General features: G+C 51.3%; 1 protein-coding gene across 1 annotated transcript in view; it reads left to right on the top strand.

Moving 5' to 3' along the window:
* The window catches only part of LOC116975639, a 613,100-nt gene that overhangs the window by 574,524 nt on the left and 12,155 nt on the right, over positions 1-26,421 (top strand). Inside the window, exons 17-18 of the mRNA XM_033024967.1 lie at positions 21,711-21,806; positions 25,644-25,736. Coding sequence (XP_032880858.1) covers positions 21,711-21,806; positions 25,644-25,736 — 189 coding nt within the window. The remainder of the gene's footprint in view (positions 1-21,710; positions 21,807-25,643; positions 25,737-26,421) is intronic.

Raw genomic sequence — 26,421 nt, 5'->3', positions numbered from 1 at the left:
ATGCTCCTTGCATTGAGACACAAAGCCTTCAGGCTTGTTTTTACAACACTCTTACCCCTTATACAATTATGTTGAAAAGTGGCCCTTTCTGATTTTTGTCCTGGTTTTGTCTGCCTGCCACTTTTACTTTTCACCTTGCTACCTATTGCTTCTACCCTCATTTTACACCCCTCTGTCTCTACGCTCACATATTTAAGAAACCCTTTCCCTTTAACTCCATCCTCCACTATCCCATTCGACGCCCCACCCCCCTTATTCAGTTTTAAATCACCCGTGTAGCAGTGGCAAACCTGCCTGCCAGAATGCTGGTCCCCCACCTGTTAAGATGCAATCCGTCCCTTTTGTACAGTTCCCCCTTACCCCAAAACAGATCCCAGTGATCTAAGAATCTAAAGCCCTGCCCCGTGCACCAGTTCCTCAGCCACACGTTCAGGTCCCGTATCTCCCTGTTCCTGCTCTCGCCAGCACGAGGAACTGGGAGCAAACCGGAGATAACAACCCTGGAGGTCCTGCTTTTCAGCATTTTTCCGAGCTCTCTAAAGTCACGCTGCAGAATATTCATCCCCTTCTTTCCGACATCGTTTGTGCCGACATGCACTACCACTTCTGGATGTTCACCATCGCCCTTGTAGGATTTTCTGCACTCTGTCCGTGACATCCTGGATCCTGGCACCAGGAAGGCAGCACACCATCCTCGCATCCCGTCTGTTGCCGCAGAAACCCCTGTCGGTAGCTCTCACAATGGAGTCTCCCACTACAATGGCGTTGCCTGCCTTAGGCCTTTTTGGTTTTGGCTCAACAGCCCTATTCGCATCACAAGCCAGTCCGTCGCCCAGTGTAAACACCTCTTCTGTCCCGACAGCTTCTAAGTGGGTGAACCTGTTCACAAGCGGTACAACACCCGGGGACGTTGGCATTCCATGCTTCCCTCCCGTTCTCACTGTCTCCCACCTTCTCTCGTCCAGTACCTTACGTGTAACAATCGTACTGTAGGACTTGCCGAGGAACGACTCCGTTTCTCGGACGAAACGGAGGTCATCCACTTGCTTCTCCAGTTCCCCAACACGGCCCTTCAGGAGCTCCACCTGGATGCACTTCTCGCATTTGTAGCAGCCAGAGGCACTAGCGGTGTCCTTGACCTCCCACATACTGCAAGCATCGCACTGAATCAGCTTGCCTGACATTTCCTTCTTTCGTCTCCTCGCCGAAGACTCTCGAGCCAAAGACTCACACTTTTCTCACGGGGCACTTCCCTCACAAGGCCGCTCACTCACTGCCGCTCGCAAAGAGCAGTCTTGCTTAAATTGACTGATAAATTGCCTGATTTACCAATTTACAAACCAAATTTCTCAGTTTTCAACTGTTTTCCCAGCACTGACTCACTTCTCTCCTCCCACTTGGGCTAGAGCCAATCAGTCGTATCTCTTGCTAATCTCCTGCTGCTGTTGCTCCCAAACCTACAGCAGTTCTGAGTCAAGTCTGCCTGTCCTTGGCACCTACTTTAACTGTTTTCACTTCTCTCCTCCCACTTGGGCTAGAGCCAATCAGTCGTATCTCTTGCTTATCTCCTGCTGCTGTTGCTCCCAAAGCTACAGCAGTTCTGAGTCAAGTCTGCCTGTCCTTGGCACCTACTTTAACTGTTTTCACTTCTCTCCTCCCACTTGGGCTAGAGCCAATCAGTCGTATCTCTTGCTGAACTCCTGCTGCTGTTGCTCCCAAAACTACAGCAGTTCTGAGTCAATCTGAGTTTATATCTCGTTATCCTTTTGCTATTCTTCTTCTTCTTCTCGTGTCTTTGAAGCTGTTGGTTATATGACAGTTTCCCATTCCTTTACACAGTCCTTTGTGTTTTTATTGAACACTGCAAGATCCTTTGGGCTGCACTGGTTGGGTAGTAGGGGGGCAGACAAGGCAGTGCTGCATTGTATGGTCCTCTTCTCCACATTCACAGGTGGTTTGGCCAGTTTCATAGCCCCATCTGGCCATGGCAGCTTTTGATCGCCGTGTTCCTGTTCTCAGGCGGTTGAGCGTCTTCCACTGGACCCATGGTGCTTCTGAGCCCGGAGGGAGGGCTTCAGAAGGAGGGATACCCATGTCAGTAGGAGGGGGGTCGTCCTCAAGCCTTTTTGACCATAGTTGGAGTCTGGTTTCTTCCCGTGCTGCTATTAGGGGCTGGACATGGCTGAGAAAGCTTCTCCTGGACTTCAGCCGTTGGGCCGGGGGTACACGTCCGTAGAGGAGGTGGCGTTCATCACTGGTGGCCTTGGTCATCTCTACTCGGCTGGCGACTTCCCGTCTCACATCAGCAGGGGCAATGCCAGCGAGGAGGTGCAGGTTGTTTATGTTGGTGGGCTTCAAGCAGCCAGTGATTGAGCGGCAGGTGTTATTCAACGCTGGGTCTAGTTTCTTGGCATGGGATGATCTCTCCCAAACAGGACACGCATACTCCGCAGAGGAGTAGCACAGGGCCAGAGCAGTAGATCTTAATGTGTGTGCTGTGGCTCCCCATTTGGAGTTGGTCAGCTTCCGGAGGATGTTATTTCGGGAGTTAACTTTCAGTTTGGTGTTTTTGACGTGTTCCTTATAGGAGAGAGTGCGATCCAGTGTTACACCGAGGTAGACAGGGTTGATGCAGTGCTCAAGAGGTGTTCCAGACCATGTGATGTTAAGGGGTCTGTTTGCTTCCCGGTTCCTGAGATGGAACGAGCAGGCTTGGGTCTTCGCAGGGTTTGCATGTAGGTGGTTGCGCTCATAGTAGAGGTGTAGCTCATCTAGGGCTGAGGTGAGATTCGCTTCTACAGCTTCAAACGTACTCTCTTGGGATGTTACACAGAGGTCGTCGGCGTAGATGAACCGCTCAGTGTTCTGGTCCATTGGCTGGTCATTGGTGTAGATGTTATATAGTAGTGGAGCCAGCACACTACATTGAGGCAAGCCATTCCGTTGTCGTCGCCAGCGGCTATTAATATAGCTGTAGAAACCCTTTGGATTTACTTTCACCTTACTTGCCAAAGCAACCTCATATCTTCTTTTAGCTTTTCTAATTTCTTTCTTAAGATTCTTTTTACATTCTTTATACTCCTCAAGCACCTCATTTACTCCATGCTGCCTATAATTATTGTAGATCTCTCTCTTTTTCCGAACCGAGTGTCCAATTTCCCTTGAAAACCATGGCTCTTTGCAATTTTTACTATTTCCTTTCAACCGAACAGGGACATAAGGATTCTGTACTCTTAAAATGTACCCTTTAAATGTTTTCCATTTCACTTCCACATCTTTCCCATAAAACAAAATGTCCCAATTCACTCCTTTTAAATCCTTTCGCATCTCCTCAAAGTTAGCCTTTCTCCAATCAAAAATCGCAACCCTTGGTCCAGTTCTGACCCTCTCCATAATTATATTGAAACTAATGGAATTGTGATCACTGGACCCGAAGTGTTCCCCAACGCATACCTCCGCCACCTGACCTGTCCCATTTCATAACAGGAGGTCCAGCACCGCCCCTTCTCTAGTAGGTACCTCTATGTATTGCTGCAAAAAACTATCCTACACACATTTTACAAACTCCAAACCATCCAGCCCATTTACAGAATGTGTTTCCCAGTCTATGTGTGGAAAATTGAAATCTCCCACAATCACTACCTTGTGCTTGCTACTAATATCTGCAATCTCCTTACATATTTGCTCTTCCAATTCTCGCTCCCCATTTGGCAGTCTATAATACACCCCTATAAGTGTTGCTACCCCTTTCCCATTTCTCAGTTCCACCCAAATAGCCTCCCTAGACGAGCCCTCTAATCTATCCTGCCAAAGCACTGCTGTAATATCTTCCCTGATAAGCAATGCAACACCTCCACCTCAAATATTTAGTTTCCAATCACAGCCCTCCTGCAACCATGTTTCACTGATCGCCACAACATCATACTCCCAGGTGTCAATCCAGGCTCTAAGTTCATCCAACTTTCTTACAATGCTCCTAGCATTAAAATATACACATTTAAGAAACCCACCATCTCTTATTCTCTGTTTATTGTCTTTTTCTTCTCTCTCCCCTACATTTTGGGTCAGAGTGCTACCATTCTCTGCCTCCTGCCTTACACATTGACTGCTAGCTTTCCCAATTTGAGTCCCTCCCCCCAACCAAACTAATTTGTAGACGTTGCTTATTTCCTTCGCTCCATAGATGCTGCCTCACCCGCTGAGATTCTCCAGCATCTTTGTCTACCACAGAAGAATTCTGGTCCATATGCATGTAAATGGTTTTGACAAAAGAGTCAGCCTGGACGTTGTGGGCTGAAGGGCCATTACTGCACTGTACAAGCTGCATGACAATAGACAATAGATAATAGACATTAGACCCTTGACTCTGTTGAAGGGGCAAAAATAAATCCCTGTGGTGAGTGAATATTGAGAGTCGGCCCATTGCCGGCCTCTCTCTGGGTGACCAAACTCCCTCAGTTCAGGGACTAACTCTCTGATTGTTGTTTCAGTTCTGGTGGATGGAAGATTCCCGAGACTGTTGTTCCCACCCATCACTGCTCCGGGACGAGCCCAGGCTGGTTAAACGGTAGGGTCAGAGTGCAAACTTTGGGGCTCGGGGAATGGCCGGGGATGGTCAGAAGCCCCGCCCCTTATGGGCACTGACAGGTGAAGACCCGCCCCTGATGGGCACGGACAGGTGAAGCCCCTCCCCTGATGGGTGCTGACAGGTGAAGCCCCTCCCCCGATGGGTGCTGACAAGTGAAGCCCCGCCCCTGATGGGCACTGACAGGTGAAGCCCTGCCCCTGATGGGCACTGACAGGTGAAGCCCCTCCCCTGATGGGTGCTGACATGTGAAACCCCTCCCCCGGTGGGCACTGACAGGTGACGCCCCGCCCGTGATGGGTGCTGACAGGTGACGCCCCGACCCTGATTGAGACGGTCAGATGAAGCCCCGCCCCTGAAATGTCAGCACCCATCATGGTCGGGGCTTGTGTTTCTAGTCATGTTTCTAGAATGGCAGAATTAGGCCATTCGGCCCATCACGTCTACTCCACCATTCTCCTGCCTTGCCCCGTATCTCCAGACCCAGCACCCCAGGGTGCCAGCACCAAGAGCTGGTCTCAGGAAGCAGCTGCTGCTGTGGGGAGGGTGAGGGCAGCAGATCACCACTGACTGATACAGATCAGCCCAGAGTGTGGGTTGTGATCACTCTGTACACTGGCTCCAGATTCACATTCCCAACCGCACTGTGGGACCGGGTACATTTTACAATGTTTATAAACCTCATTCCAGATCCTCATCCCAGTGAAGGAGACGGGGAGGTGACCAGGACAGTCTGTTTCACCTGGAATGGAAACAACTGTGAAAAACACCATGAGATCAAGGTGAAACGCTGCGGAGGGTTCTTTGTGTATCGGCTGGAGCCCACACTCTGCTGTAACAAGGTGTACTGTACAGGTACGTCGCTGTTCACAGCAACTCATCTGGGAGGTTGTTGGGAAAATCTGGAGAGCGACAAGTTGGCAATTTTCCAATCCCCGGTCTGTGTGTGTGATCATCTCAGCTCCCAGTCCCACACCGACTGTCTGAGCCAATCCACCGGGGCTGACCCCCACCGACCTCGTCACTGTCCACACCTCACCTGTAGGATGCCCCCTGTCCCAGCTCACCGACCCACTCATCAGCCCCACCCCATCCCCTCCCCCTCCCCCACCCCGTCCCCTCCCCTCCCCCACCCCATCCCCTCCCCCCATCCCCTCCCCGTCCCCTCCCCCACCCCGTCCCCTCCCCCACCCCATACCCTCCCCCACCCCATCCCCGTCCCCTCCCCCTCCCCCACCCCATCCCCTCCCCTCCCCCTCCCCTCCCCCCTCCCCTCCCCCACCCAATCCCCTCCCCCACCCCGTCCCCTCCCCCAGCTCCGACCCACTCATCAGCCCCAACCCCATCCCCTCCCCCTACCCACCCATCCCCAGTCCCCGCCCCCACCCGATCCCCTCCCATCCCCCACCCCATCCACCGCCCTCTCCCCCACCCCATTCCCCGCCCTCCCCCACCCCCGTCCCTCTCGACCACCCCGTCCCCTCCCCACCCCGTCCCCGTCCCTCCCCCACCCCTTCCCCTCCCCTCCTGCTCAGCCCACACCCGTCACCCGTCCCCTCACCTCCCCCACCCCTTCCCCTCCCCCACCCCGTCCCCTCCCACCCTCCCCTTCACTGTCCCCACCTCACCTGTAGGATGTCCCCTGTCCCAGCTCACCGACCAACTTCATTACCCCCACCCCGTCCCTCCCCACCCCAGTATCTGGTCATGGGAGGGAGATTAGGAGCGAGTGGACAGAGGGGGAGAGGGGGTGGAAGGAGCAGTGGGGGGAAAGTTGGGGTCTAGGATGGGGACAGAGGGAGCGGGGAGTTTACAATGAAATGAGGGCAATGAGACGGAAGGTGTGCGTGGAGTAACGGCTGGAATGATGGAATGGAGGGAGAGGGGAGCGGAGCAGAGTGGTGCAGGAGATGGCTGGACAATTGGGGTCACCAGACACTGTTGTCACCGTGTACATCAGTCTCCTTCCAACCCGCAGAGCTGCTGGATTATTTCGCCACTACACCCACTGTCTGTCCACACTTTATTACAGATCCACACTCCGTACCAACTGGGGAATCCCAGGAAACAACAGCCCAACCCCAGAAGGATTTGACCACTATCCCAAAACCAGGTACAAGCTCAGGTGTCGATGGAGGGAGGGGTCGTTGGGACAGTGGGGGGAGAGTAGGGCAGGGTGACTCGGGAACGTGAGGTTGGGGTGGGAGAAGGTTTGAAGTGGGGGGAGGAGAGAGCGGGGCGGAGAGGCAGGAGAGAGTGCAGGGTGGGGGAGGTGAGAGTGTGGGGTGGGGGAGGTGAGAGTGTGGGGTGGGGGAGGTGAGAGGGTGGGGTGTGGGAGGTGAGGGGTGGGGTGGGGGAGGTGAGAGGGTGAGGTGGGGGAGGTGAGAGCGTGGGGTGGGGGAGGTGAGAGAGTGGGGTGGGGGTGGAGAGCGCGGGGCAAGGGGAGGTGAGAGGGTGGGGTGGGGGAGGTGAGAGGGTGGGGTGGTGGAGGTGAGAGGGTGGGGTGGGGACAGGAGGGAGTGAGAGATAGGGGTGGGGTGGGGGAGGTGAGAGGGTGGGGTGGGGGTGGAGAGCACGGGGCAAGGGGAGGTGAGAGGGTGGGGTGGGGGAGGTGAGAGGGTGGGGTGGGGACAGGAGGGAGTGAGAGATAGGGGTGGGGTCAGTGTGACACGGGGGGAGATGAGGTGTGGAGGGAGGAGAGAGTCGAGGAGGAACAAGGAAGCGTGGCTGGACCATATTTGAGCAGTGTGTAATGTTCAAGGCAAGATGTGTGACCTGTGAGATGTGGTGTGTGTTGGTGTTAGCACCGACTGCTGACTCTTCGTATCCACAGCCCACTTCCCTCCTGATCAGCCATTTTGTGCGTTTTTACTTTCTCACCCTCCGTGCCCCCCCCCCCCCTTCCCCAAGATCCATCGCCAGACACAACTCAGGAACCCCAGGGAGTAACGAGTGGAGACTGTGGTCAGGGTTTGACCAGTGACCCAGCAGGGTCTGCAAGCTCAGCTATCAGTGGTGGGGAGTATGACACATAGAACAGGACAGCACTTGAACAGGCCCATGTGACCACAATGTACATGTCTAACATATTGCCAAGCTGAACTATGTGTAGAACCAAAAGGTTAGAGCCCCATCAAAGCTCCATATAACTGCAACATAACATCCTGACTCTTATACTCACTGCCCCAAGCGATGAAGGCAAACATACCATATGCCTCCTTTACCAATGCATCTTCTTGTGTTGCCACGTTAAGGTTGTTACTGACTTACAACCTCTATATCTATGCTCATATTGACATTAATGCTATATTTACCCCTTATATTTGACCTCCCAAAGTGTAGAACCTCACACATGCTTAGATTAAAGTCCACTTGTGCTTTCTGCGCATATTTCTGTAGCTAATCTATACTGCTGTATACTTTAACAGCCTTCCTCACCTCCACCAATGTTGTTTGGGGGAATCAAATGAGGGAGGGGGCTTCACAGTGACTGGTAGGGGCCTGGGAAGTGTTATAGACCAGTGTGATCTAGGGGTGCAGGTACATAGTGCTCTGAAAGTGGTATCGCAGGTAGATAGGGTGGGCAACAGGGCTTTTAGTTCAGTGACCTTCATCAGTCAAGTTATTGAGTATAAACATTCAGATATTCGTTTGCAGTTGTACAAGATGTTGGTGAGGCCACACTTGGAGCATCATATCCAGTTTTGGTCACCCTGTTCTAGGAAGGACACCACGAAGTTGGAAAGAGTGTGGAGAGAATTTACAGGGGTGTTGCCAGGACTCAAGGGCCTGAGCTATAGGGAGCCGATTGGGCAAACTATGACTATTGCTTAGAACGCAGGAGTTTAATGGGTATTCTTATTGAGGTGTTTCATCTTGATAGGAAGTGATAAGTTCAATGCTCATAGTCTTTCAGCCAGAAAACTGCCATCAGAGGATGGTGGGTAATGGAATGAGCTGTTAGAGATGGTACATGAGGCAGGTACAATAACAACATTTATACGCCACATGAACAGGTACATGGACAAGAAAGATTTAGACTGATATGGGCTAAAGAGGGGCAAATGGGAGACATTTAGATGCGTTGAGATGGACAAGTTGGGCAGCTGGGTATGGTTACGTGCTCTGTGCTCTATGGTTCTGTGGTCAACCCAAGCACCAAGTTGAACGCGGCCGAAGCTGTGCATCGGTCGGGACAGCGTTACTCCAGCACTTTGTGTTTTTCTTTGTAAAGCATCTCCTGCAGTTCCGTGTGCCTCCATATGAGTTTAATGGGAAAGGGAGTTTAAGTGGTTAGTGGGGTGGGTTGCAGGCTTCAAGGAAGGGTTATAACTAGGGGTTGTGAGCAGGGGTGGGTTTTCTCTGAGGATAAGACCAGGGCAGAGCAACAGCCGAGGGGTTATGGGCACTAAGGAGGCAAAATGGTGCAAAGAATGAGAAATGTAAGATCAGTGGGAGGGGTAATGAGTTGTGGTAGTGGTAGGTGAGTGGTGCAATATTACGTTGGGGGGACAGGTTGAGTTAGGGGGATCGGGTGAGTGGTGGAATATTGCATTGGGCAGCGGGTTGAGTTGGGGGATCGGGTGAGTGGTGGAATATTGCATTGGGCAACGGGTTGCGTTGGGGGACCAGGCCTCCCGTGTGACAGGGACCCAACGGGTCTCACTTAGTCTAGTTATTTTTTTTAAAGTAGTGATCATACCTGCCTTAACTACCTCCTCCTGCAGCTTGTAACAAATACCTACCATCCTTTGTGTAAAAAAACGTATCCCCTCAGGTTCCAAATCTTTCCCGCTCTCCTTAAACCTATTTCCTCCGATTCTGCATTTCCCTACTCTGGGAAAAGACTACATTTCCCCGAACTTTTCCTCTCATGAAGTCCTAGTCGGCTCAACACCTACCTCTGGCTCAGGCCCTCGAGTCCTGGCATTTTTGTCTAAAGTCATCTCTGCAACATCAGGAGTTGGGATGTGCCCTGAGGGGAGGAGTTTCAAACAGTGAGGGGTAGCAGGTCTTGGAGAGAGGGATAGGGGGGGGCCAGTAGATATATTTGAAATGAGTAAGTATAGAAGAAAGGAATGATGGGTAAGGAGGGAGTGGGTGACTGGTGATTGAGGGTGGAGGAGGAAAGAGAGTGGAGAGCTCGAGGAGAATGTATTTGATGACGGACTGACACAGGGGGCGGGGCAGAGAGGGAGAGGAGGGTGGAGGGAGAGAGGGAGTGAGAGATCAAATGCAGCTCTGTCAGAGAGAGGGTTGAGTGGGAACATAGAAGTGTGGTGAGGACTGTGTTTCAGTAGTGGGCATTGTTGAAGGCCAGATACATCACCTGTGGGACTTGGTGTGTGTTAACATGGACTGGTGACTCTACATCTCTGCAGCTGTCTTCTCTCCTGATCAGCTGTTCAATGTGTTTTTACTCTTTCACCCTCACTGTCCCACATCTACCCTCTTCTTCCAGATCCACCAACGGACACGACTCAGGATCCCCAGGAGGCAACGACTGAAGGCTCTGGTCAGGGTTTGACCAGTGACCCAGCAGGGTCTGCAAGCTCAGGTATCATTATATCTCCACGTGGGGTTTAGTTTCGATAAACAGTGAGCTGCCCAGCGAGCACGAGCATGATCCAACACACTAGGGTCAAACATATGACTCTGTAAGGCAGCAACTCCACCGTTGCACCAGCGTGCAATGCAAGATGGAGTTAAAGTGGTTAGTGGGGTCAGCCGTGTACCACGGTCTGCTTCCATCCTGCAGACCTACTAGATTATTCCCTCCACTACACCCACTGTCTGTCCACACTTTATTACAGATCCACACTCCGTACCAACATGAGTAGTCGATGGGCCGAATTGCCTCATTCTGTTCCATGACATGACCTCCCAAAGTGCAGAACCTCACACATGCTCAGATTAAAGTCCATTTGTGCAGAAATTCACGTCAACTCAGAGTGGGGGGGTCACGTGGAGTGAGACATGTTTCAGAAGGAGAGTGGATGAAGAGAGACTGGATGATGCTTCCAGTCCTTTAGTTCCCAAACACTTTATCCAGTCTGATGACCTGTTGTGGTGTTGCCACACTCCCGTTTCTCTGTTCCATTATTCCAGATCACCAGATGTCCACTGGGAAATAGACCCAGGAATCATCGACTGGAGAATCCACCCAGGAACCATCTTCTGTCCCAGTGGGAGACACATCCTCAAGTACCAAGTCCTCTCACACATTATCGCTTGTCCTCATTAACCCTGCAGCCAGCTATTGGAGAGGGCGGTAGTTTGTTCAACAGTGGACAATAATCCCCCTTGGATTGATAGACACAAAATGCTGGAGTAGCTCAGCGGGTCAGGCAGCATCTCTGGAAAAAAGGAATAGGTGACGTTTCAGGTTGAGCCTTCTTCAGACTTCACCCTTGGATTGAGGATGGTTGAACCGTTGAGGACGTGTGCGGACGTGGCGCCGACAGACAAGAGGCCGAAGCAAAGACGTCGAAGCCAAAGAACCTAATAGAAACGAGGCCGAAACGCCAATGAACCGAAAGGCTGCGTCGCCCAAAAGCATACTTACGGAATGGCCGCTCTGTCGAAACGCCACCTACCCGAATGGCGGCGTCGCCTACAGGACAACGGACCAACTGCTGCTCAACAGAAAAGTCCAATAACGGACATGACGTTGCCGGGTGGCGGGACTTGTCAGCGATTGGTCCAGACCCCCGCGTCCATCACATCACTGTGAAGGCATGATCATTGTCCCAAACCTCCACTCCACCCGACCCACAGCCCGGGGAGGGTGGCCGTGGGAGAGTGGGGGCTGTCCCGAGGGATGCGCACCTTCGGCCGCTTTCAACTTGGTGCTTGGGTTCAGATTGTCCAGTTACATATGGCTTGTGTGGGAAAATAAACCCCACGCTCCCGTCTCCCCCTTCTCTCTCCCCCTCTGTCTCCCCTCATCTCTCTCTCCTCCTCTCTCTCCCCTCTTCTCTCTCTCCTCCTCACCGAGATGGTAATAAATAAACCGTCTGTTCCCGCGGCCGGGGTGAATCACCCTGGTGTGGAGGTTGGGGTCCGATCGCGGTGCATCGAGGTCAGTGACTGTGGGACTCTCCCGCGGGTGGAGACAGGTGAGAGAGAAGGGGAAGAGAAGGGGAGAGAGAGAGAAGGGGGGAGAGAGAGCAGGGAGAGGAGCGAGAGAGAAGGGGGGAGAGAGTGAGAGAGAGAGAAGGGGGAGAGGAGGGAGCGAGAGAAGGGGGAGAGAGAGAAGGGGGGAGAGAGAAGGGGGAGACGGGAGCGTGGGGTTCATTTTCCCACACAAGCCATATGTAACTGGACAGTCTGAACCCAAGCACCAAGTTGAAAGCGGCCGAAGGTGTGCATCCCTCGGGACAGCCCCCACGCTCCCACGGCCAGCCTCCCCGGCTGTGGGTCGGGTGGAGCGGAGGTTTGGGACAATGTTCATCCCCCCACAGTGATGTGATGGACGCAGGGGTCTGGACCAACCGCTGACAAGTCCCGTCCCCCGGCAACGTCATGTCCATTATTGGACCTTTCTGTTGAGCGGCAGTCGGCCCGTTGGCCTGTAGGCGACGTCGCCATTCGGGTAGGTGGTTTCGACAGAGCGGCCAATCGGTAAGTTTGCTTTTAGGTGACACAGCTTTTCGATTCCTTGGGTTTTAGGCGTCCCGCCCTTTCGGTTAGTTGGCGTTTCGGCCTCGTTTCTATTCGGTTTCTTTGGTTTCAACTTCTTTGCTTCGGTTTCTTGTCTGTCGGCGCCACGTCCGGGTACCATTGAGGAAACCACTGTAGAAATGCTGCCTACCCGCTGAGTTACTCCAGCACTTTGTGTTTTTCACTCACTGTCCCACCTCTACTCTCTTCTTCCAGATCCACCAACGGACACGAGTCAGGATCCCCAGGAGGCAACGACTGAAGGCTCTGGTCAGGGTTTGACCAGTGACCCAGCAGGGTCTGTAAGCTCAGGCATCATTATATCTCCATGTGGGGTTTAGTTTCGATAAACAGTGAGCTTCCCAGCGAGTACGAGCATGATCCAACACACTAGGGTCAAACATATGACTCTGTAAGGCAGCAACTCCACCGTTGCACCAGCGTGCAATGCAAGAGGGAGTTAAAGTGGTTAGTGGGGTCAGCCGTGTACCACGGTCTGCTTCCATCCTGCAGACCTACTAGATTATTCCCTCCACTACACCCACTGTCTGTCCACACTTTATTACAGATCCACACTCCGTACCAACATGAGTAGTCGATGGGCCGAATTACCTCATTCTGTTCCATGACATGACCTCCCAAAGTGCAGAACCTCACACATGCTCAGATTAAAGTCCATTTGTGCAGAAATTCACCCCAACTCAGAGTGGTGGGGTCACGTGGAGTGAGACATGTTTCGGAAGGAGAGTGGGTGAAGAGAGACTGGATGATGCTTCCAGTCCTTTAGTTCCCAAACTCTTTTTCCAGTCTGATGACCTGTTGTGGTGTTGCCACACTCCCGTTTCTCTGTTCCATTATTCCAGATCACCAGATGTCCACTGAGAAACAGACCCAGGAATCATCGACTGGAGAATCCACCCAGGAACCGTCTTCTGTCCCAGTGGGAGACACATCCTCAGGTACCAAGTCCTCTCACACGTTATCGCTTGTCCTCATTAACCCTACAGCCAACTTTTGGAGAGGGCAGTAGTTTGTTCAACAGTGGACAATAATAGTAAGATTAAATGAGAACTTACCAGTTTGAAGTTTGATCTGTATTTTATGAGGAGTTACGATGAGGGATTACGTGAAGAACCCGCTCAGCGCGCATGCGCAGCATACTTCCAAGCAGCGGTGTGGAATCACAGATAGACACAGTTATTTGAAGTAAACATAGTAAAGAAAAGGAGACATCAGTTATTAGTTTGATCCATACAATGAGGGTGGGAGCGGAGGGCACGTAATCCCTCATCGTAACTCCTCGTAAAATACAGATCAAACTTCAAACTGGTAAGTTCTCGTTTAATCTTACTATTTTACTTCGGAGTCATGTGAGTGACTACGTGAAGACTTCAAAGCTCTGTGATTTCAAACCGTGTAACACTTTTATTTCACTCACTGCCGAAGTTCTTGAGGGAGGAAGTGTTATCGTAATCAACCAATGAATCTGTTTTTCGAGAAACAAATAAGTTTTTTTTTTAACAATAACAAAATAAATTGCTCCTCCGGGCTTAAATTAAATATTTGCAGCTTGTAATATTTTCTCTGCAAATAAATCAGGTTTCGTCAACGGCTTGTTATAAAAGTTCTGAATGTCGTTTCCCTTGACCATCCTGCTGTATTCAGAATATGGTCAACCGGTACGTCCATTCTCTCGGCCGTTGATGTAGATGCTGCCCTAGTGGAATGAGATTTTAAATGTATTAGTATCTATTCCGGCAGCCTTCAGTACCTGTTTGAGCCATCTTGAAATGGTTTGGCTCGTTACCCGGCCATGAGGTTTCTTGTGGCTGACCCATAAGGCTTTTTCACTCCCTCTGATATTGTGGGTTGTGTCTATGTAATGTTGTAGATGGGTCACGACACACAACCGTGGCTCTGGTGTGTAGGCCTAGAATACCACTACTGGATTAGCTGTTCCTGGCCTGCTTTGTTTCGCCAGACACTGTATGATGAATGTGATCTGATCTGGGGTGGTCACCATGTTGTCCAGCCTCAACTTGTGTAGTGACTGGACCCTCTGAGCGGATACAAGTGCCATCAACATGAGCGTCTTTAGTGTAGCTTGCTCGAGGCCGAGGGATCTGGCTGGTGGCCATTCCCTGAGGTATGTCAGGACCACATTGATATCCCAAATATGGGTATACCTGGGCTTAGGGGCTTGATATTGTAAATGCCCTTCATCAGTTTTACCACCAGTGGATGGGATACCATCGCCTGTTGTCCTGGCGCTGGTTGTTGCGTACGTTGTCCCTGTTTCCTGGCAGTACTTCTCCCATTTTTTGATGCTGGTTAAGTACTGCCTCTTGTTGGATGTTCGAAGGGATGCCGACATGGTGGTGATGGTTTGTTTGGACAATCCCAGTTCCAGGTAAGGTCTGTTCAAACTTGCAACCCAGGCGTTTAATTTTCTCATGGCATGGGTGTTTAACTTACCTGGTAGGTAAGTAGCTGATAGCCAAATATGTCTTTCGACACACCCTTGCCAAATCATGTTGACCAATTTGTCGCATGATAACGATTTTATGCCGCCCATATGGTTAATATAAGCCATCACCGTAGTATTTATCAATGTGTAATCGAACATGCAAGTGCTACATATTAGATACATATGATACATACATTAGATACATATGCTTTTAAAACATAAAAGGCGCCCAACACCTCATATTCCGTCTGGGGACCTTGCGTCCTTATGGCATTAACATTGAATTCTCCCAATTTGGCTAGCCCGTGCTGTCTCCTCCCCTTCCTTAACCCTCTAGCTGTCTCCTCCCACCCTCCCATCCGCCCGCCCTCGGGCTCCTCCTTCTCCTCCCCTTTTCCTTCTTTCTTTCCCCACCCCCCATCAGTCTGAAGAAGGGTTTCGGCCCGAAACGTCGCCTGTTTCCTTCGCTCCATAGATGCTGCTGCACCCGCTGAGTTTCCCCAGCAATTTTGTGTACCTTCTCTAGATAGTTAATGCCCAGTGTAAGTAGTAATGATGACTCTAGGTTAGTCCATCTACCACCTGTGCTGGATATGGAGTTAGTCGCTCCCCAGCCTGAGCACTGGCATCTGTTTGAATAACTAAAGTAGGGTTAGTGATGTTGATAGGGCTGAAACTATGCCAAACGTTTTCTGCCCACCACTGTAGCTCTGATATTGCTTCAGTGGGTAATTTCATGACACGATCATAGTGACCTGTATGTCGTTTTAGTGCCTGTACCTTTGCTCTCTGTAAATTTTGATAGTGCAAAGGTCCGAAATGTGTAGCCGGAAATGCTGCTACCATTTCCCCAATTACTCTTGCTACTTGTCGAATAGTTGGTCGCTCGTTGACCACTAAATTGTTGCATGATTGTGCTAATTCAACCATTTTTGCCTTTGGCAAGGTAACAGTCATATGGACTGAGTTAATTGTGAAGCCCAGGTAGTCCATGATAGTGGATGGCTTCAACTTAGATTTATCTGGATGTAGGACGAACCCCAGAGTTTCGCGGAGCTGTTTTGTAGCTGATACTGCTGCCACAGCCAATTCCATCGTTTTCCCTACTATCAGAATATCATCCAGATATGCCTTGACAATATGTTTTTGTTTTCTTAGTATTGCCATGGTTGGGTTCAATATTTTGGTGAATAATCTTGGGGCTGAAGTTAGCCCATCGGGCAATGCTTTGTACCATCCAGATAAATTTTAGGTATCTGCGATGATCCTTGTGTATGGGTACTAGATAGTAAGCATCTTTGAGATCAATGCTTGCCATGAAGCATCTTTTGGAAATCAGTTGTTTGGCAGTAACAAATGTCTCCATTTTGAAATGTATATACTTAACAAACTTATTTAGTGATGTTAAATCAATGATGATGCGACATCCACCAACTTTTTTTTTTTTTTTGGTTTTAGTGAATATATTCCATACAAATCCCAAAGGTTCATGTTTGGTCTTTTCGATGACCCCCTTTGTGATAAGTCTCACCAGTTCAGCTTGTCCCTCACGTTTCTCTTTGACGGAGGTAGAAAATACCCTTTGGGCCCAATGTTGAACTGGCGGCGATTTTTCTGACATGAATTGTATTTCATATCCACTAATGCTGTTGAGTATATAGTTGTCACTCGTGACAGTACCCCGTGCTTCTTTGAACAAGTGTAATCTCCCCCCTGTTAGTAAAGAACCCTTACTCTATATGCTGGCCGGAACCAGACCCACCTACCTCCATGGTTATTGGGGGTTCTTCTGTTTTCTCATGTTCTTGAAGGCTTTGCTTGTCTGACGTGCGGGCGATGTTGGGGGGTGGCGCATTTTCCATGGGGTCCGCTCTGGGCCCTGATCTAAAAAAGATCTTTGGGGATAAAAGCGGTCCCCGAGCTTTCACCAGTCCCATATTGAGGACGTTGACTGGTGGATGCCGTGGGGTGCTGCCGCTTGGGTATTGTAGGTCTTGGTTTGCTCGTCCCGGGGCCTGCCCTCTTGAGGCTGAAAGTTTTCGATGCCTCTTCCATGTCCCTTACCTTTTTGGTGAGGTCCTTCCCGAATAACAGAGCGTCCGTCTCTGCAGCTGGGGCTTTGCATAACCCAGCAAATTTGGGATTGAGGGCAGGTCTTATGATTTCCCGCCGGAAGTTTCAAACTGAGTGTTGCACATCAATGCCAGTACATCCTGCTGGCAGGTATCCATCTCCGTGCTGTCCACAGAACGAGCAAAGGCTGTGATGGCCAACGTCAGGAGCCTTAGGTTCCGCTGTAGCTTGAGTTCATGGTTACGAATGTGTGACCCCACGTGCCCCCAGATTTGGCTGTTCACAGTCAGCACTCTGAGGCCTCACAGTTCTCTGGTGCTGTGTAAAGATCTAGTGCCTCAGAAAGCACCTTCCTGCAAGGGCTTATTCGAAAGATGATTTATGCAGGCCGTGTTTCGGTTCCAGCAGTCTTCCAGCACGTGGGGTTGCTACGTAGCGGTCCATCACACCCAGCAGCTCTTCCTGATCCTGCACCCCTTGCATACTCCCGATCTCGTCCGCCAGCCCCTGTTCCAGACCAGCCCAGCCCTGGTCACCAATGCTAGCCTCCAGTAATGAGGGAGCAGAGGGCAGTGCACAAGACACTGTGGAGGGGGTGCCTGATCTCCCTCCGCGAGAGCGCTCTTTCTGCGCATCCCGCTGGAGCTGCTCCAAGAGCCGTTGGATGCAGCTCAGGCGGCTGTCTCTCCTCCGTTTAGGTGGAGACATGTCCCCGTCCGACGAATCGGGAAACACCGGCCGGTTGGTTTTCCTGGTGGATTATTTCCCCCCAGTCCGCTGTTCAGGCGTTTAGTGGGACTGGGCTTGGCTCAGTGTCGGGGATGGTGGAGCGCTCTATGAGCGGTCCTGCCGCCTGCCGCTCCAGCGGCTCAGGCGGCTGTCTCTCTCCCATGCGGGTGGAGAGACGTCCCCTCCGATAAGTCGGAAGCTACTGGCCGGATGCCTCTTCGGCTGGCTATGCATCCAGCCCGCTGCTCAGGTACTAGCGGGCTGGGCTCGGCACGGTGTCGGGGAATAGCGGAACACCGGACCCGGTAATTCCTACCGCCTGTTGCTGCCCCCCCCCCCTGCAATGGAACGCTCCTCCGCTGGAGTCGAGCGGAGGGACAGGTTCTTCTAGAGCTTTTGTGCCTTGTAGAAGCGAGAGCGCCCCTCAAGCAGCGCGTCTCGCAGGCACCTGCACCGAGAGTTGCTCCAGCGGCTCAGGCGGCTCTCTCTCTCCCCGTGCGGGTGGAGAGACGTCCCGTCCGAATTCGGGAAAACACCTGCCTCGAACGGGGGACAGTTTTGTTCCAGAGCCTTTTTCTCTGCCTGTAAAACACAAGCAGAAAAAGGCTCCCCTGTAAAAGAAACCCGACCTCAGGGTACTCACCTGACGGTCCGTTTCATTCTGTAGCGGGAGCGCCTAAGACCCGTTGCAGCCGCTGTTGCACTGCTGGCGTTAATGCCGCGCATGCGCGCTGAGCTGGTTCTTCACGTAGTCACTCACGTGACTCCGAAGTAAAATCCCCCTTGGATTGATAGACACAAAATTCTGGAGTAGCTCAGCGGGTCAGGCAGCATCTCTGGAAAAAAAGGAATAGGTGACGTTTCAGGTTGAGGCCCTTCTTCAGACTTCACCCTTGGATTGAGGATAGTTGAACCATTGAGGACATGTGCGGACGTGGCGCTGACAGACAAGAGGCCGAAGCAAAGACGTCGAAGCCAAAGAACCTAATAGAAACGAGGCCGAAACGCCAATGAACCGAAAGGCTGCGTCCCCAAAAGCAAACTTACCGAATGGCCGCTCTGTCGAAACGCCACCTACCCGAATGGCGGCGTCGCCTACAGGCCAACGGACCAACTGCTGCTCAACAGAAAAGTCCAATAATCGACATGACGTTGCCGGGTGGCGGGACTTGTCACCGATTGGTCCAGACCCCCGCGTCCATCACATCACTGTGAAGGCATGAACATTGTCCCAAACCTCCGCTCCACCCGACCCACAGCCCGGGGAGGGTGGCCGTGGGAGTGTGGGGGCTGTCCCGAGGGATGCGCACCTTCGGCCGCTTTCAACTTGGTGCTTGGGTTCAGATTGTCCAGTTACATATGGCTTGTGTGGGAAAATGACCCCCACGCTCCCGTCTCCCCCTTCTCTCTCCCCCTCTGTCTCTCTCCCCCTCTGTCTCTCTCCCTTCTCTCTCCTCCTCTCCCTCCCCTCCCTCCCCTCTTCTCTCTCTCCTCTCCCTCCCCTCTTCTCTCTCTCCTCCTCACCGAGACGGTAATAAATAAACCGTCTGTCCCCGCGGCCGGGGTGAATCACCCTGGTGTGGAGGTTGGGGTCCGATCGCGGTGCATCGAGATCAGTTACTGTGGGACTCTCCCGCGGGTGGAGACGGAGATGAGAGAGAAGGGTGAGAGAAGGTGAGAGAGAGAGAAGGGGGAGAGAGAGGAGGGATAGAGAACGGAGAGAGAGACGGAGAGAGAGAGGAGGGAGAGAGAAGGGGGGAGAGAAGGGGGGAGAGAGAAGGGGGAGACAGGAGCGTGGGGTTCATTTTCCCACACAAGCCATATGTAACTGGACAATCTGAACCCAAGCACCAAGTTGAAAGCGGCCGAAGGTGTGCATCGCTCAGGACAGCCCCCACTCTCCCACGGCCACCCTCTGGCTGCGGGCTGTGGGTCGGGTGGAACGGAGGTTTGGGACAATGTTCATCCCCCCACAGTGATGTGATGGACGCGGGGGTCTGGACCAATCGCTGACAAGTCCCGTCCCTCGGCAACGTCATGTCCATTATTGGACCTTTCTGTTGAGCGGCAGTCGGCCCGTTGGCCTGTAGGCGACGCCGCCATTCGGGTAGGTGGTGTTTCGACAGAGCGACCAATCGGTAAGTTTGCTTTTAGGCGACACAGCTTTTCGATTCCTTGGGTTTTAGGCGTCCCGCCCTTTCGGTTAGTTGGCATTTCAGACTCGTTTCTATTCGGTTTCTTTGGTTTCAACTTCTTTGCTTTAGCCTCTTGTCTGTCGGCGCCACGTCCGGGTACCATTGAGGAAACCACTGTAGAAATGCTGCCTACCCGCTGAGTTACTCCAGCACTTTGTGTTTTTCTTTGTAAAGCAGCTACTGTAATTCTGTGTGCCTCCATGTGGGTTTAATGGGCAAGGGAGTTTAAATGGTTTGTGTGGTGGGTTGCAGGCTTCAAGGAAGGGTTATAACTTGGGGTTGTGAGCAGGGGTGGGTTTTCTCTGAGGATCAGACCAGGGCAGAGCAACAGCCGAGGGGTTATGGGAACTAGGGAGGCAAAATGGTGTAAAGAATGAGAAATGTAAGATCAGTGGGAGGGGTAATGAGTTGTGGTAGTGGTAGGTGAGTGGTGCAATATTACGTTGGGGGGACAGTTTGCATTGGGGGATCGGGTGAGTGGTGGAATATTGCATTGGGCAGCGGGTTGCGTTGGGGGACCATGCCTCCCGTGTGACAGGGACCTAACGGGTCTCACTTAGTCTAGTTATTTTTTTTAAAGTAGTGATCATACCTGCCTTAACTACCTCCTCCTGCAGCTTGTAACAAATACCTACCACCCTTTGTGTAAAAAAAGGTATCCCCTCAGGTTCTGATTAAATCTTTCCCGCTCTCCTTAAACCTATTTCCTCCGATTCTGCATTTCCCTACTCTGGGAAAAGACTGCATTTCCCTCAACATTTCCTCTCATGAAGTCCTAGTCGGCTCAACATCTACCTCTGGCTCAGGCCCTCGAGTCCTGGCATTTTTGTCTAAAATCTTCTCTGCAACATCAGGAGTTGGGATGTGCCCTGAGGGGAGGAGTTTCAAACAGTGAGGGGTAGCAGGTCTTGGAGAGAGGGATAGGTGGGCAAGTAGATATATTTGAAATGAGTAAGTATAGAATAAAGGAATGATGGGTAAGGAGGGAGTGGGTGACTGGTGATTGAGGGTGGAGGAGGAAAGAGAGTGGAGAGCTCGAGGAGAATGTATTTGATGACTGACTGACACAGGGGGCGGGGCAGAGAGGGAGAGGAGGGTGGAGGGAGAGAGGGAGTGAGAGATCAAATGCAGCTCTGACGGAGAGAGGGTTGAGTGGGAACATAGAAGTGTGGTGAGGACTGTGTTTCAGGAGTGGGCATTGTTGAAGGCCAGATACATCACCTGTGGGACTTGGTGTGTGTTAACATGGACTGGTGACTCTTCATCTCTGCAGCTGTCTTCTCTCCTGATCAGCTGTTCATTGTGTTTTTACTCTTTCACCCTCACTGTCCCACCTCTACCCTCTTCCAGATCCACCATCGGACACGACTCCGGATCCCCAGGAGGCAACAAATGAAGGCTCTGGTCAGGGTTTGACCAGTGACCCAGCAGGGTCTGCAAGCTCAGGTATCATTATGTCTTCACGTGGGTTATAGTTTTGATAAACAGTGAGCTGCCCAGCGAGTACGAGCATGATCCAACTCACTAGGGTCAAACATATGACTCTGTAAGGCAGCAACTCCACCGTTGCACCAGCGTGCAATGCAAGAGGGAGTTAAAGTGGTTAGTGGGGTCAGCTGTGTACCACGGTCTGCTTCCATCCTGCAGACCTACTAGATTATTCCCTCCACTGCACCCACTGTCTGTCCACACTTTATTACAGATCCACACTCCGTACCAACATTAGTAGTCGATGGGCCGAATTGCCTCATTATGTTCCATGACATGACCTCCCAAAGTGCAGAACCTCACACATGCTCAGATTAAAGTCCATTTGTGCAGAAAATCACCCCCTCAGAGTGGGGGGGGGGGTCACGTGGAGTGAGACATGTTTCGGAAGGAGAGTGGGTTAAGAGAGACTGGATGATGCTTCCAGTCCTTTAGTTCCCAAACTCTTTTTCCAGTCTGATGACCTGTTGTGGTGTTGTCACATTCCCGTTTCTCTGTTCCATTATTCCAGATCACCAGATGTCCACAGGGAAACAGATCCAGGAATCATCGACTGGAGAATCTACCCAGGAACCGTCTTCTGTCCCAGTGGGAGACACATCCTCAGGTACCAAGTCCTCTCACACATTATCGCTTGTCCTCATTATCCCTGCAGCCAGCTTTTGGAGAGGGCAGTAGTTTGTTCAACAGTGGACAATAATCCCCCTTGGATTGATAGACACAAAATGCTGGAGTAGCTCAGCGGGTCAGGCAGCATCTCTGGAAAAAAAGGAATAGGTGACGTTTCAGGTTGAGGCCCTTCTTCAGACTTCGCCCTTGGATTGAGGATGGTTGAGGAAACCACTGTCGAAATGCTGCCTACCCGCTGAGTTACTCCAGCACTTTGTGTTTTTCTTTGTAAAGCAGCTCCTGCAGTTCCGTGTGCCTCCATATGGGTTTAATCGGCAAGGGAGATTAAGTGGTTAGTGGGGTGGATTGCAGGCTTCAAAGAAGGGTTATAACTTGGGGTTGTGAGCAGGGTTGTGTTTTCTCTGAGGATCAGTCCAGGGCAGAGCAACAGCCGATGGGTTATGGGCACTAAGGAGGCAAAATGGTGCAAAGAATGAGAAATGTATGATCAGTGGGAGGGGTAATGAGTTGTGGTAGTTTAGGTTTATTGTTGTCACATGTGGTGAGGTACAGTGGAAAGCTGTTGTGTACGTGTAATCCATTCACATCAGATAACGCTAAACATGCAGACAATTAACCCATACACCAGTACAGAAGGTTGAACAAAGAGAAATGTACCTGAGAGCAGACTATAGCTCTCAGCATTGTACCACAACAGTTCCAATGAAAAGCCACGTGTCTGTAGTGAGGTAGGTTGGTGTATCGGACCGTGCTCTAGAAAATGGAAGGACCATGCAGAATCCTGATGACAGAGGGGAAGAAGCTGTTTCTGAGTCTGGTGGTGCGTGCTTTCAGGCTTCTGTAGCTTCTGGCCTGACGGGTGTGGGGAAAAGAAGGAATGACCTGGGTGGGAAAGGCCCATGATTATTTTGACTATTTTCCTCGTGTAATGGGCAGTGTAGATGGAGTCAATGTTGGGATATCTGGTCTGTGTGACGGACTGGGCTGCATCCACAACTTGCTTCAATTTATTGTGCTATTGGGCAGAGCTGTTCACAAACCAAGCTGTGATGTAACCCACAGTATGAGACCTATGGTGCATCTGTAGACGTGTGTAAGAGACATTGGAGAAAAGTCAAATCTCCTCAGACTCCTGAGGAAGTGAAGACATTGATGTGGGTTTTTGGACTTTGCTTCCATGCTGTTGGTCCACGACAAATTGTTGGTCATATTTTTGGTTTGGAACTTGAAACTCTCACACATTTCTGGAGGAGTGTGTGTGCGGGAGAGTGCGGGCTCGCTGGAGAGGGGGAAGGAGAATGATGGGGAAGAGGTGAAGGAGAGGAGATGGGCACAATGATATGAAGGCAGAGAGGCTGAAGGGGAGCAATGAGTAATGCTGAGGGGAGCAGAGCAATGACACAGGAGAGGGCTGTACAGCCGTTGTGTCCACCAGAGACTGGCGATGCCTTGCACTTCAGTCTCCATCCAATCCGCACAGCTGCGGGATTATTTCCCCACTACACCCACTGTCTGTCCACACTTTATTACAGATCCACACTCCGCAGAACCCCAGGAAACAACAGCTCAACCCCAGGAGGATTTGTCCACTGTTCCAGAACTAGACACAAGCTCAGGTATCGATGGAGGGGTCGTGATACAGTGGACAAAGTAGGGGAAGGTGACTCGAGCAGAGGGTCTGGAGGGGGACCTGTGGGTGGAGAGTGTTTGGAGTTGGGGCAGGAGGGGTACTGGATGGGGGAGCTGGCAGGAGTGACTCTGCAAAGAGATGGGCCTGGAATCTGTTGGAGTGAGTGGAATCAGATTCGTACAGCGTGGAAACAGTGCTAACTTGCCCACTCCAACTGTTAAACCTATTTCCCTCTAAAGCCATCTTGACTAATCTATCTTCTATCTCTCTATACATAACTAAACCTCTGATCTTGTGCTCTTCCGGTTTGCGGCGTTTTTCAATTTGTGCCAAAACGGTACGTGATAGCGCTACTATTTTTTGCCAGGTTACTCATTGTTGTCCGGTGCTGCGAGAGCAACAAGTTTTCTTCTGATCGGCGGTAAATTGTAAAAGTTATCGAGGTTAAAAATCTTGAAAACCGCGCGTGCGTACTTTCCTTCAGTTGGATCCACGCAGATTGGTCCCTTCTCCTGTCAGTCAATGCCACGGTCAGGATAGCAACGCCCCTTCCTGTCCCACCGGCGGCAGCTTGTCCCGCCTCACTCACAAACTGGTGAGGAGTGGGGAATAGAGGGATCGGAGGGGGAAAGGAGCGCAGAGGAGTTATGGAGGGAGTGGGGGAGTGACTGAGGGTCGGGGAAAGGAGAGGGAGGGAGAGTGAGGGAGGGATTGGGGGAGGGGAGGATGAGAGGGGAACAAAGAGGGAGGTTGTAGAGGAAGGGGAGGGAGTGCTGGGGATGAGGGGAAATGAGCCATGCCTGCGTAGTTGGGGGCTATAGGTGAGTGGTGCAATATTACGTTGGGGGACGGGTTGCATTGGGGGATCGGGTGAGTGGTGGAATATTGCTTTGGGTAGCGTGTTGCGTTGGGGGACCAGGCCTCCCGTGTGACAGGGTCCCACTTAGTCTAGTTATTTTTTAAAAGTAGTGATCGTACCTGCCTTAACTACCTCCTCCTGCAGCTTGTAACAAATACCTACCACCCTTTGTGTAAAAAAAACCCTCTCCTTAAACCTATTTCCTCCGATTCTGCATTTCCCTACTCTGGGAAAAGAGTGCATTCCCCGAACTTTTCCTCTCATGAAGTCCTAGTCGGCTCAACATCCACCTCTGGCTCAGGCCCTCGAGTCAAGCTGTTTCAGGTTGAGGCCCTTCTTCATACTTCACCCTTGGATTGAGGATGGATGAGGAAACCACTGTAGAAATGCTGCCTACCCGCTGAGTTACTCCAGCACTTTGTGTTTTTCTTTGTAAAGCAGCTGCTGCAGTTCCGTGTGCCTCCAGATGGGTTTAATCGGCAAGGGAGATTAAGTGGTTAGTGGGGTGGGTTGCAGGCTTCAAGGAAGGGTTATAACTTGGTGTTGTGAGCAGGGGTGGGGTTTCTCTGAGGATCAGACCAGGGCAGAGCAACAGCCGAGGGGTTATGGGCACTAAGGAGGCAAAATGGTTCAAAGAATGAGAAATGTAAGATCAGTGGGAGGGGTAATGAGTTGTGGTAGTTTCGGTTTATTGTTGTCACATGTGGTGAGGTTCTGAGTGAGGGGGTAGCAGGTCTTGGAGAGAGGAATAGGGGGGCAAGTAGAAATATTTGAAATGAGTAAGTATAGAAGAAAGGAATGATGGGTAAGGAGGGAGTGTGTGACTGGTGATTGAGGGTGGACGAGGAAAGAGAGTGGAGAGCTCAAGGAGAATGTATTTGATGACTGACTGACACAGGGGGTGGGGCGGAGAGGGAGAGGAGGGTGGAGGGAGAGAGGGAGTGAGAGATCAAATGCAGCTCTGTAGGAGAGAGGGTTAAGGGGGAAAAAAGGATCGTGGCTAGGACTGTGTTTCAGGAGTGGGCATTATTGAAGGCCAGATACATCACCTGTGGGACTTGGTGATGGCAAGGGGAGGGGGTAGAGAGAGATGGCTACGGGGGAGAGCGAGGCGTGAGATGGCAGGGGAGGGGCCATGAAATCAGAGGGATTATGCTGGACAGATTGCAATGTGTAATGGATGGAATGATGGCGTGGAGGGAGAGGGGATGCATGAGAGGGATGGACAATTGTTGGGGTCACCAGAGACTGGTGTTGGCCGTGCACCTCAGAGCTGCGGGATTATTTCCCCACTACACCCACTGTCTGTCCACACTTTATTACAGATCCACACTCCGTACCAACTGGGGAATCCCAGGAAACAACAGCCCAACCCCAGGAGGATTTGTCCAAGGTCCCAGAACCAGATACAAGCTCAGGTATCTGACGACATTGGTATCTCCAAGATGATGGTATTTTTAAAGTGGAGATTTACAGTTTTTGATTACAAAGTTGGTCAAAGGTTTGGAGGAGAAGACAGGAGAATAGGGTTGACAGGGAACGAGATATCAACCATGAGTAGTCGATGGGCCGAATTGCCTCATTCTGTTCCATGACATGAATTTATGGACATGAGATTGAGGATGAAGTCGAAATAAGTGGAGAGCTTGAGGAGAATATATTTTGTAGACAGATCGACCCATAGGGGCAGGGGCTGAATGCTTGAGTCAGAGAGAGTCAGAGAGCGAGAGAGTCAGAGAGTCACAAAGAGTCGGAGAGAGCGTCAGAGAGAGAGAGTGTGAGAGTACTCTACAAAAGCATGGCTTTACAAGGGAGCGAGGCGTAGACCTGTTCGAGGAGTTTGTGATGTTGAGGTGAGACGTGTGACCTGTCCGTGACCCTTGGTATGTTTGAAACAAGTTTATTCATGGATAACCCCTTGAGATGGACAGTCATCTCGTTTTCGAGGGGGTCCAACATAGAACATACAGCAAAAGACATAACATACATAGAGGCTCTCATTGACCCACCTACCCACACACCAATCCCAAAACCCCTCCATCCCCACTTGTTATAGTTTATAACAATTGTTAATTGGCTTTACATATCCAATAATAATAATAG

Source organism: Amblyraja radiata, chromosome 7 (assembly GCF_010909765.2).
Source record: "Amblyraja radiata isolate CabotCenter1 chromosome 7, sAmbRad1.1.pri, whole genome shotgun sequence".
In the NCBI taxonomy this organism is placed as follows: domain Eukaryota; kingdom Metazoa; phylum Chordata; class Chondrichthyes; order Rajiformes; family Rajidae; genus Amblyraja; species Amblyraja radiata.
This window is presented reverse-complemented; position numbering and strand designations above follow the sequence as displayed.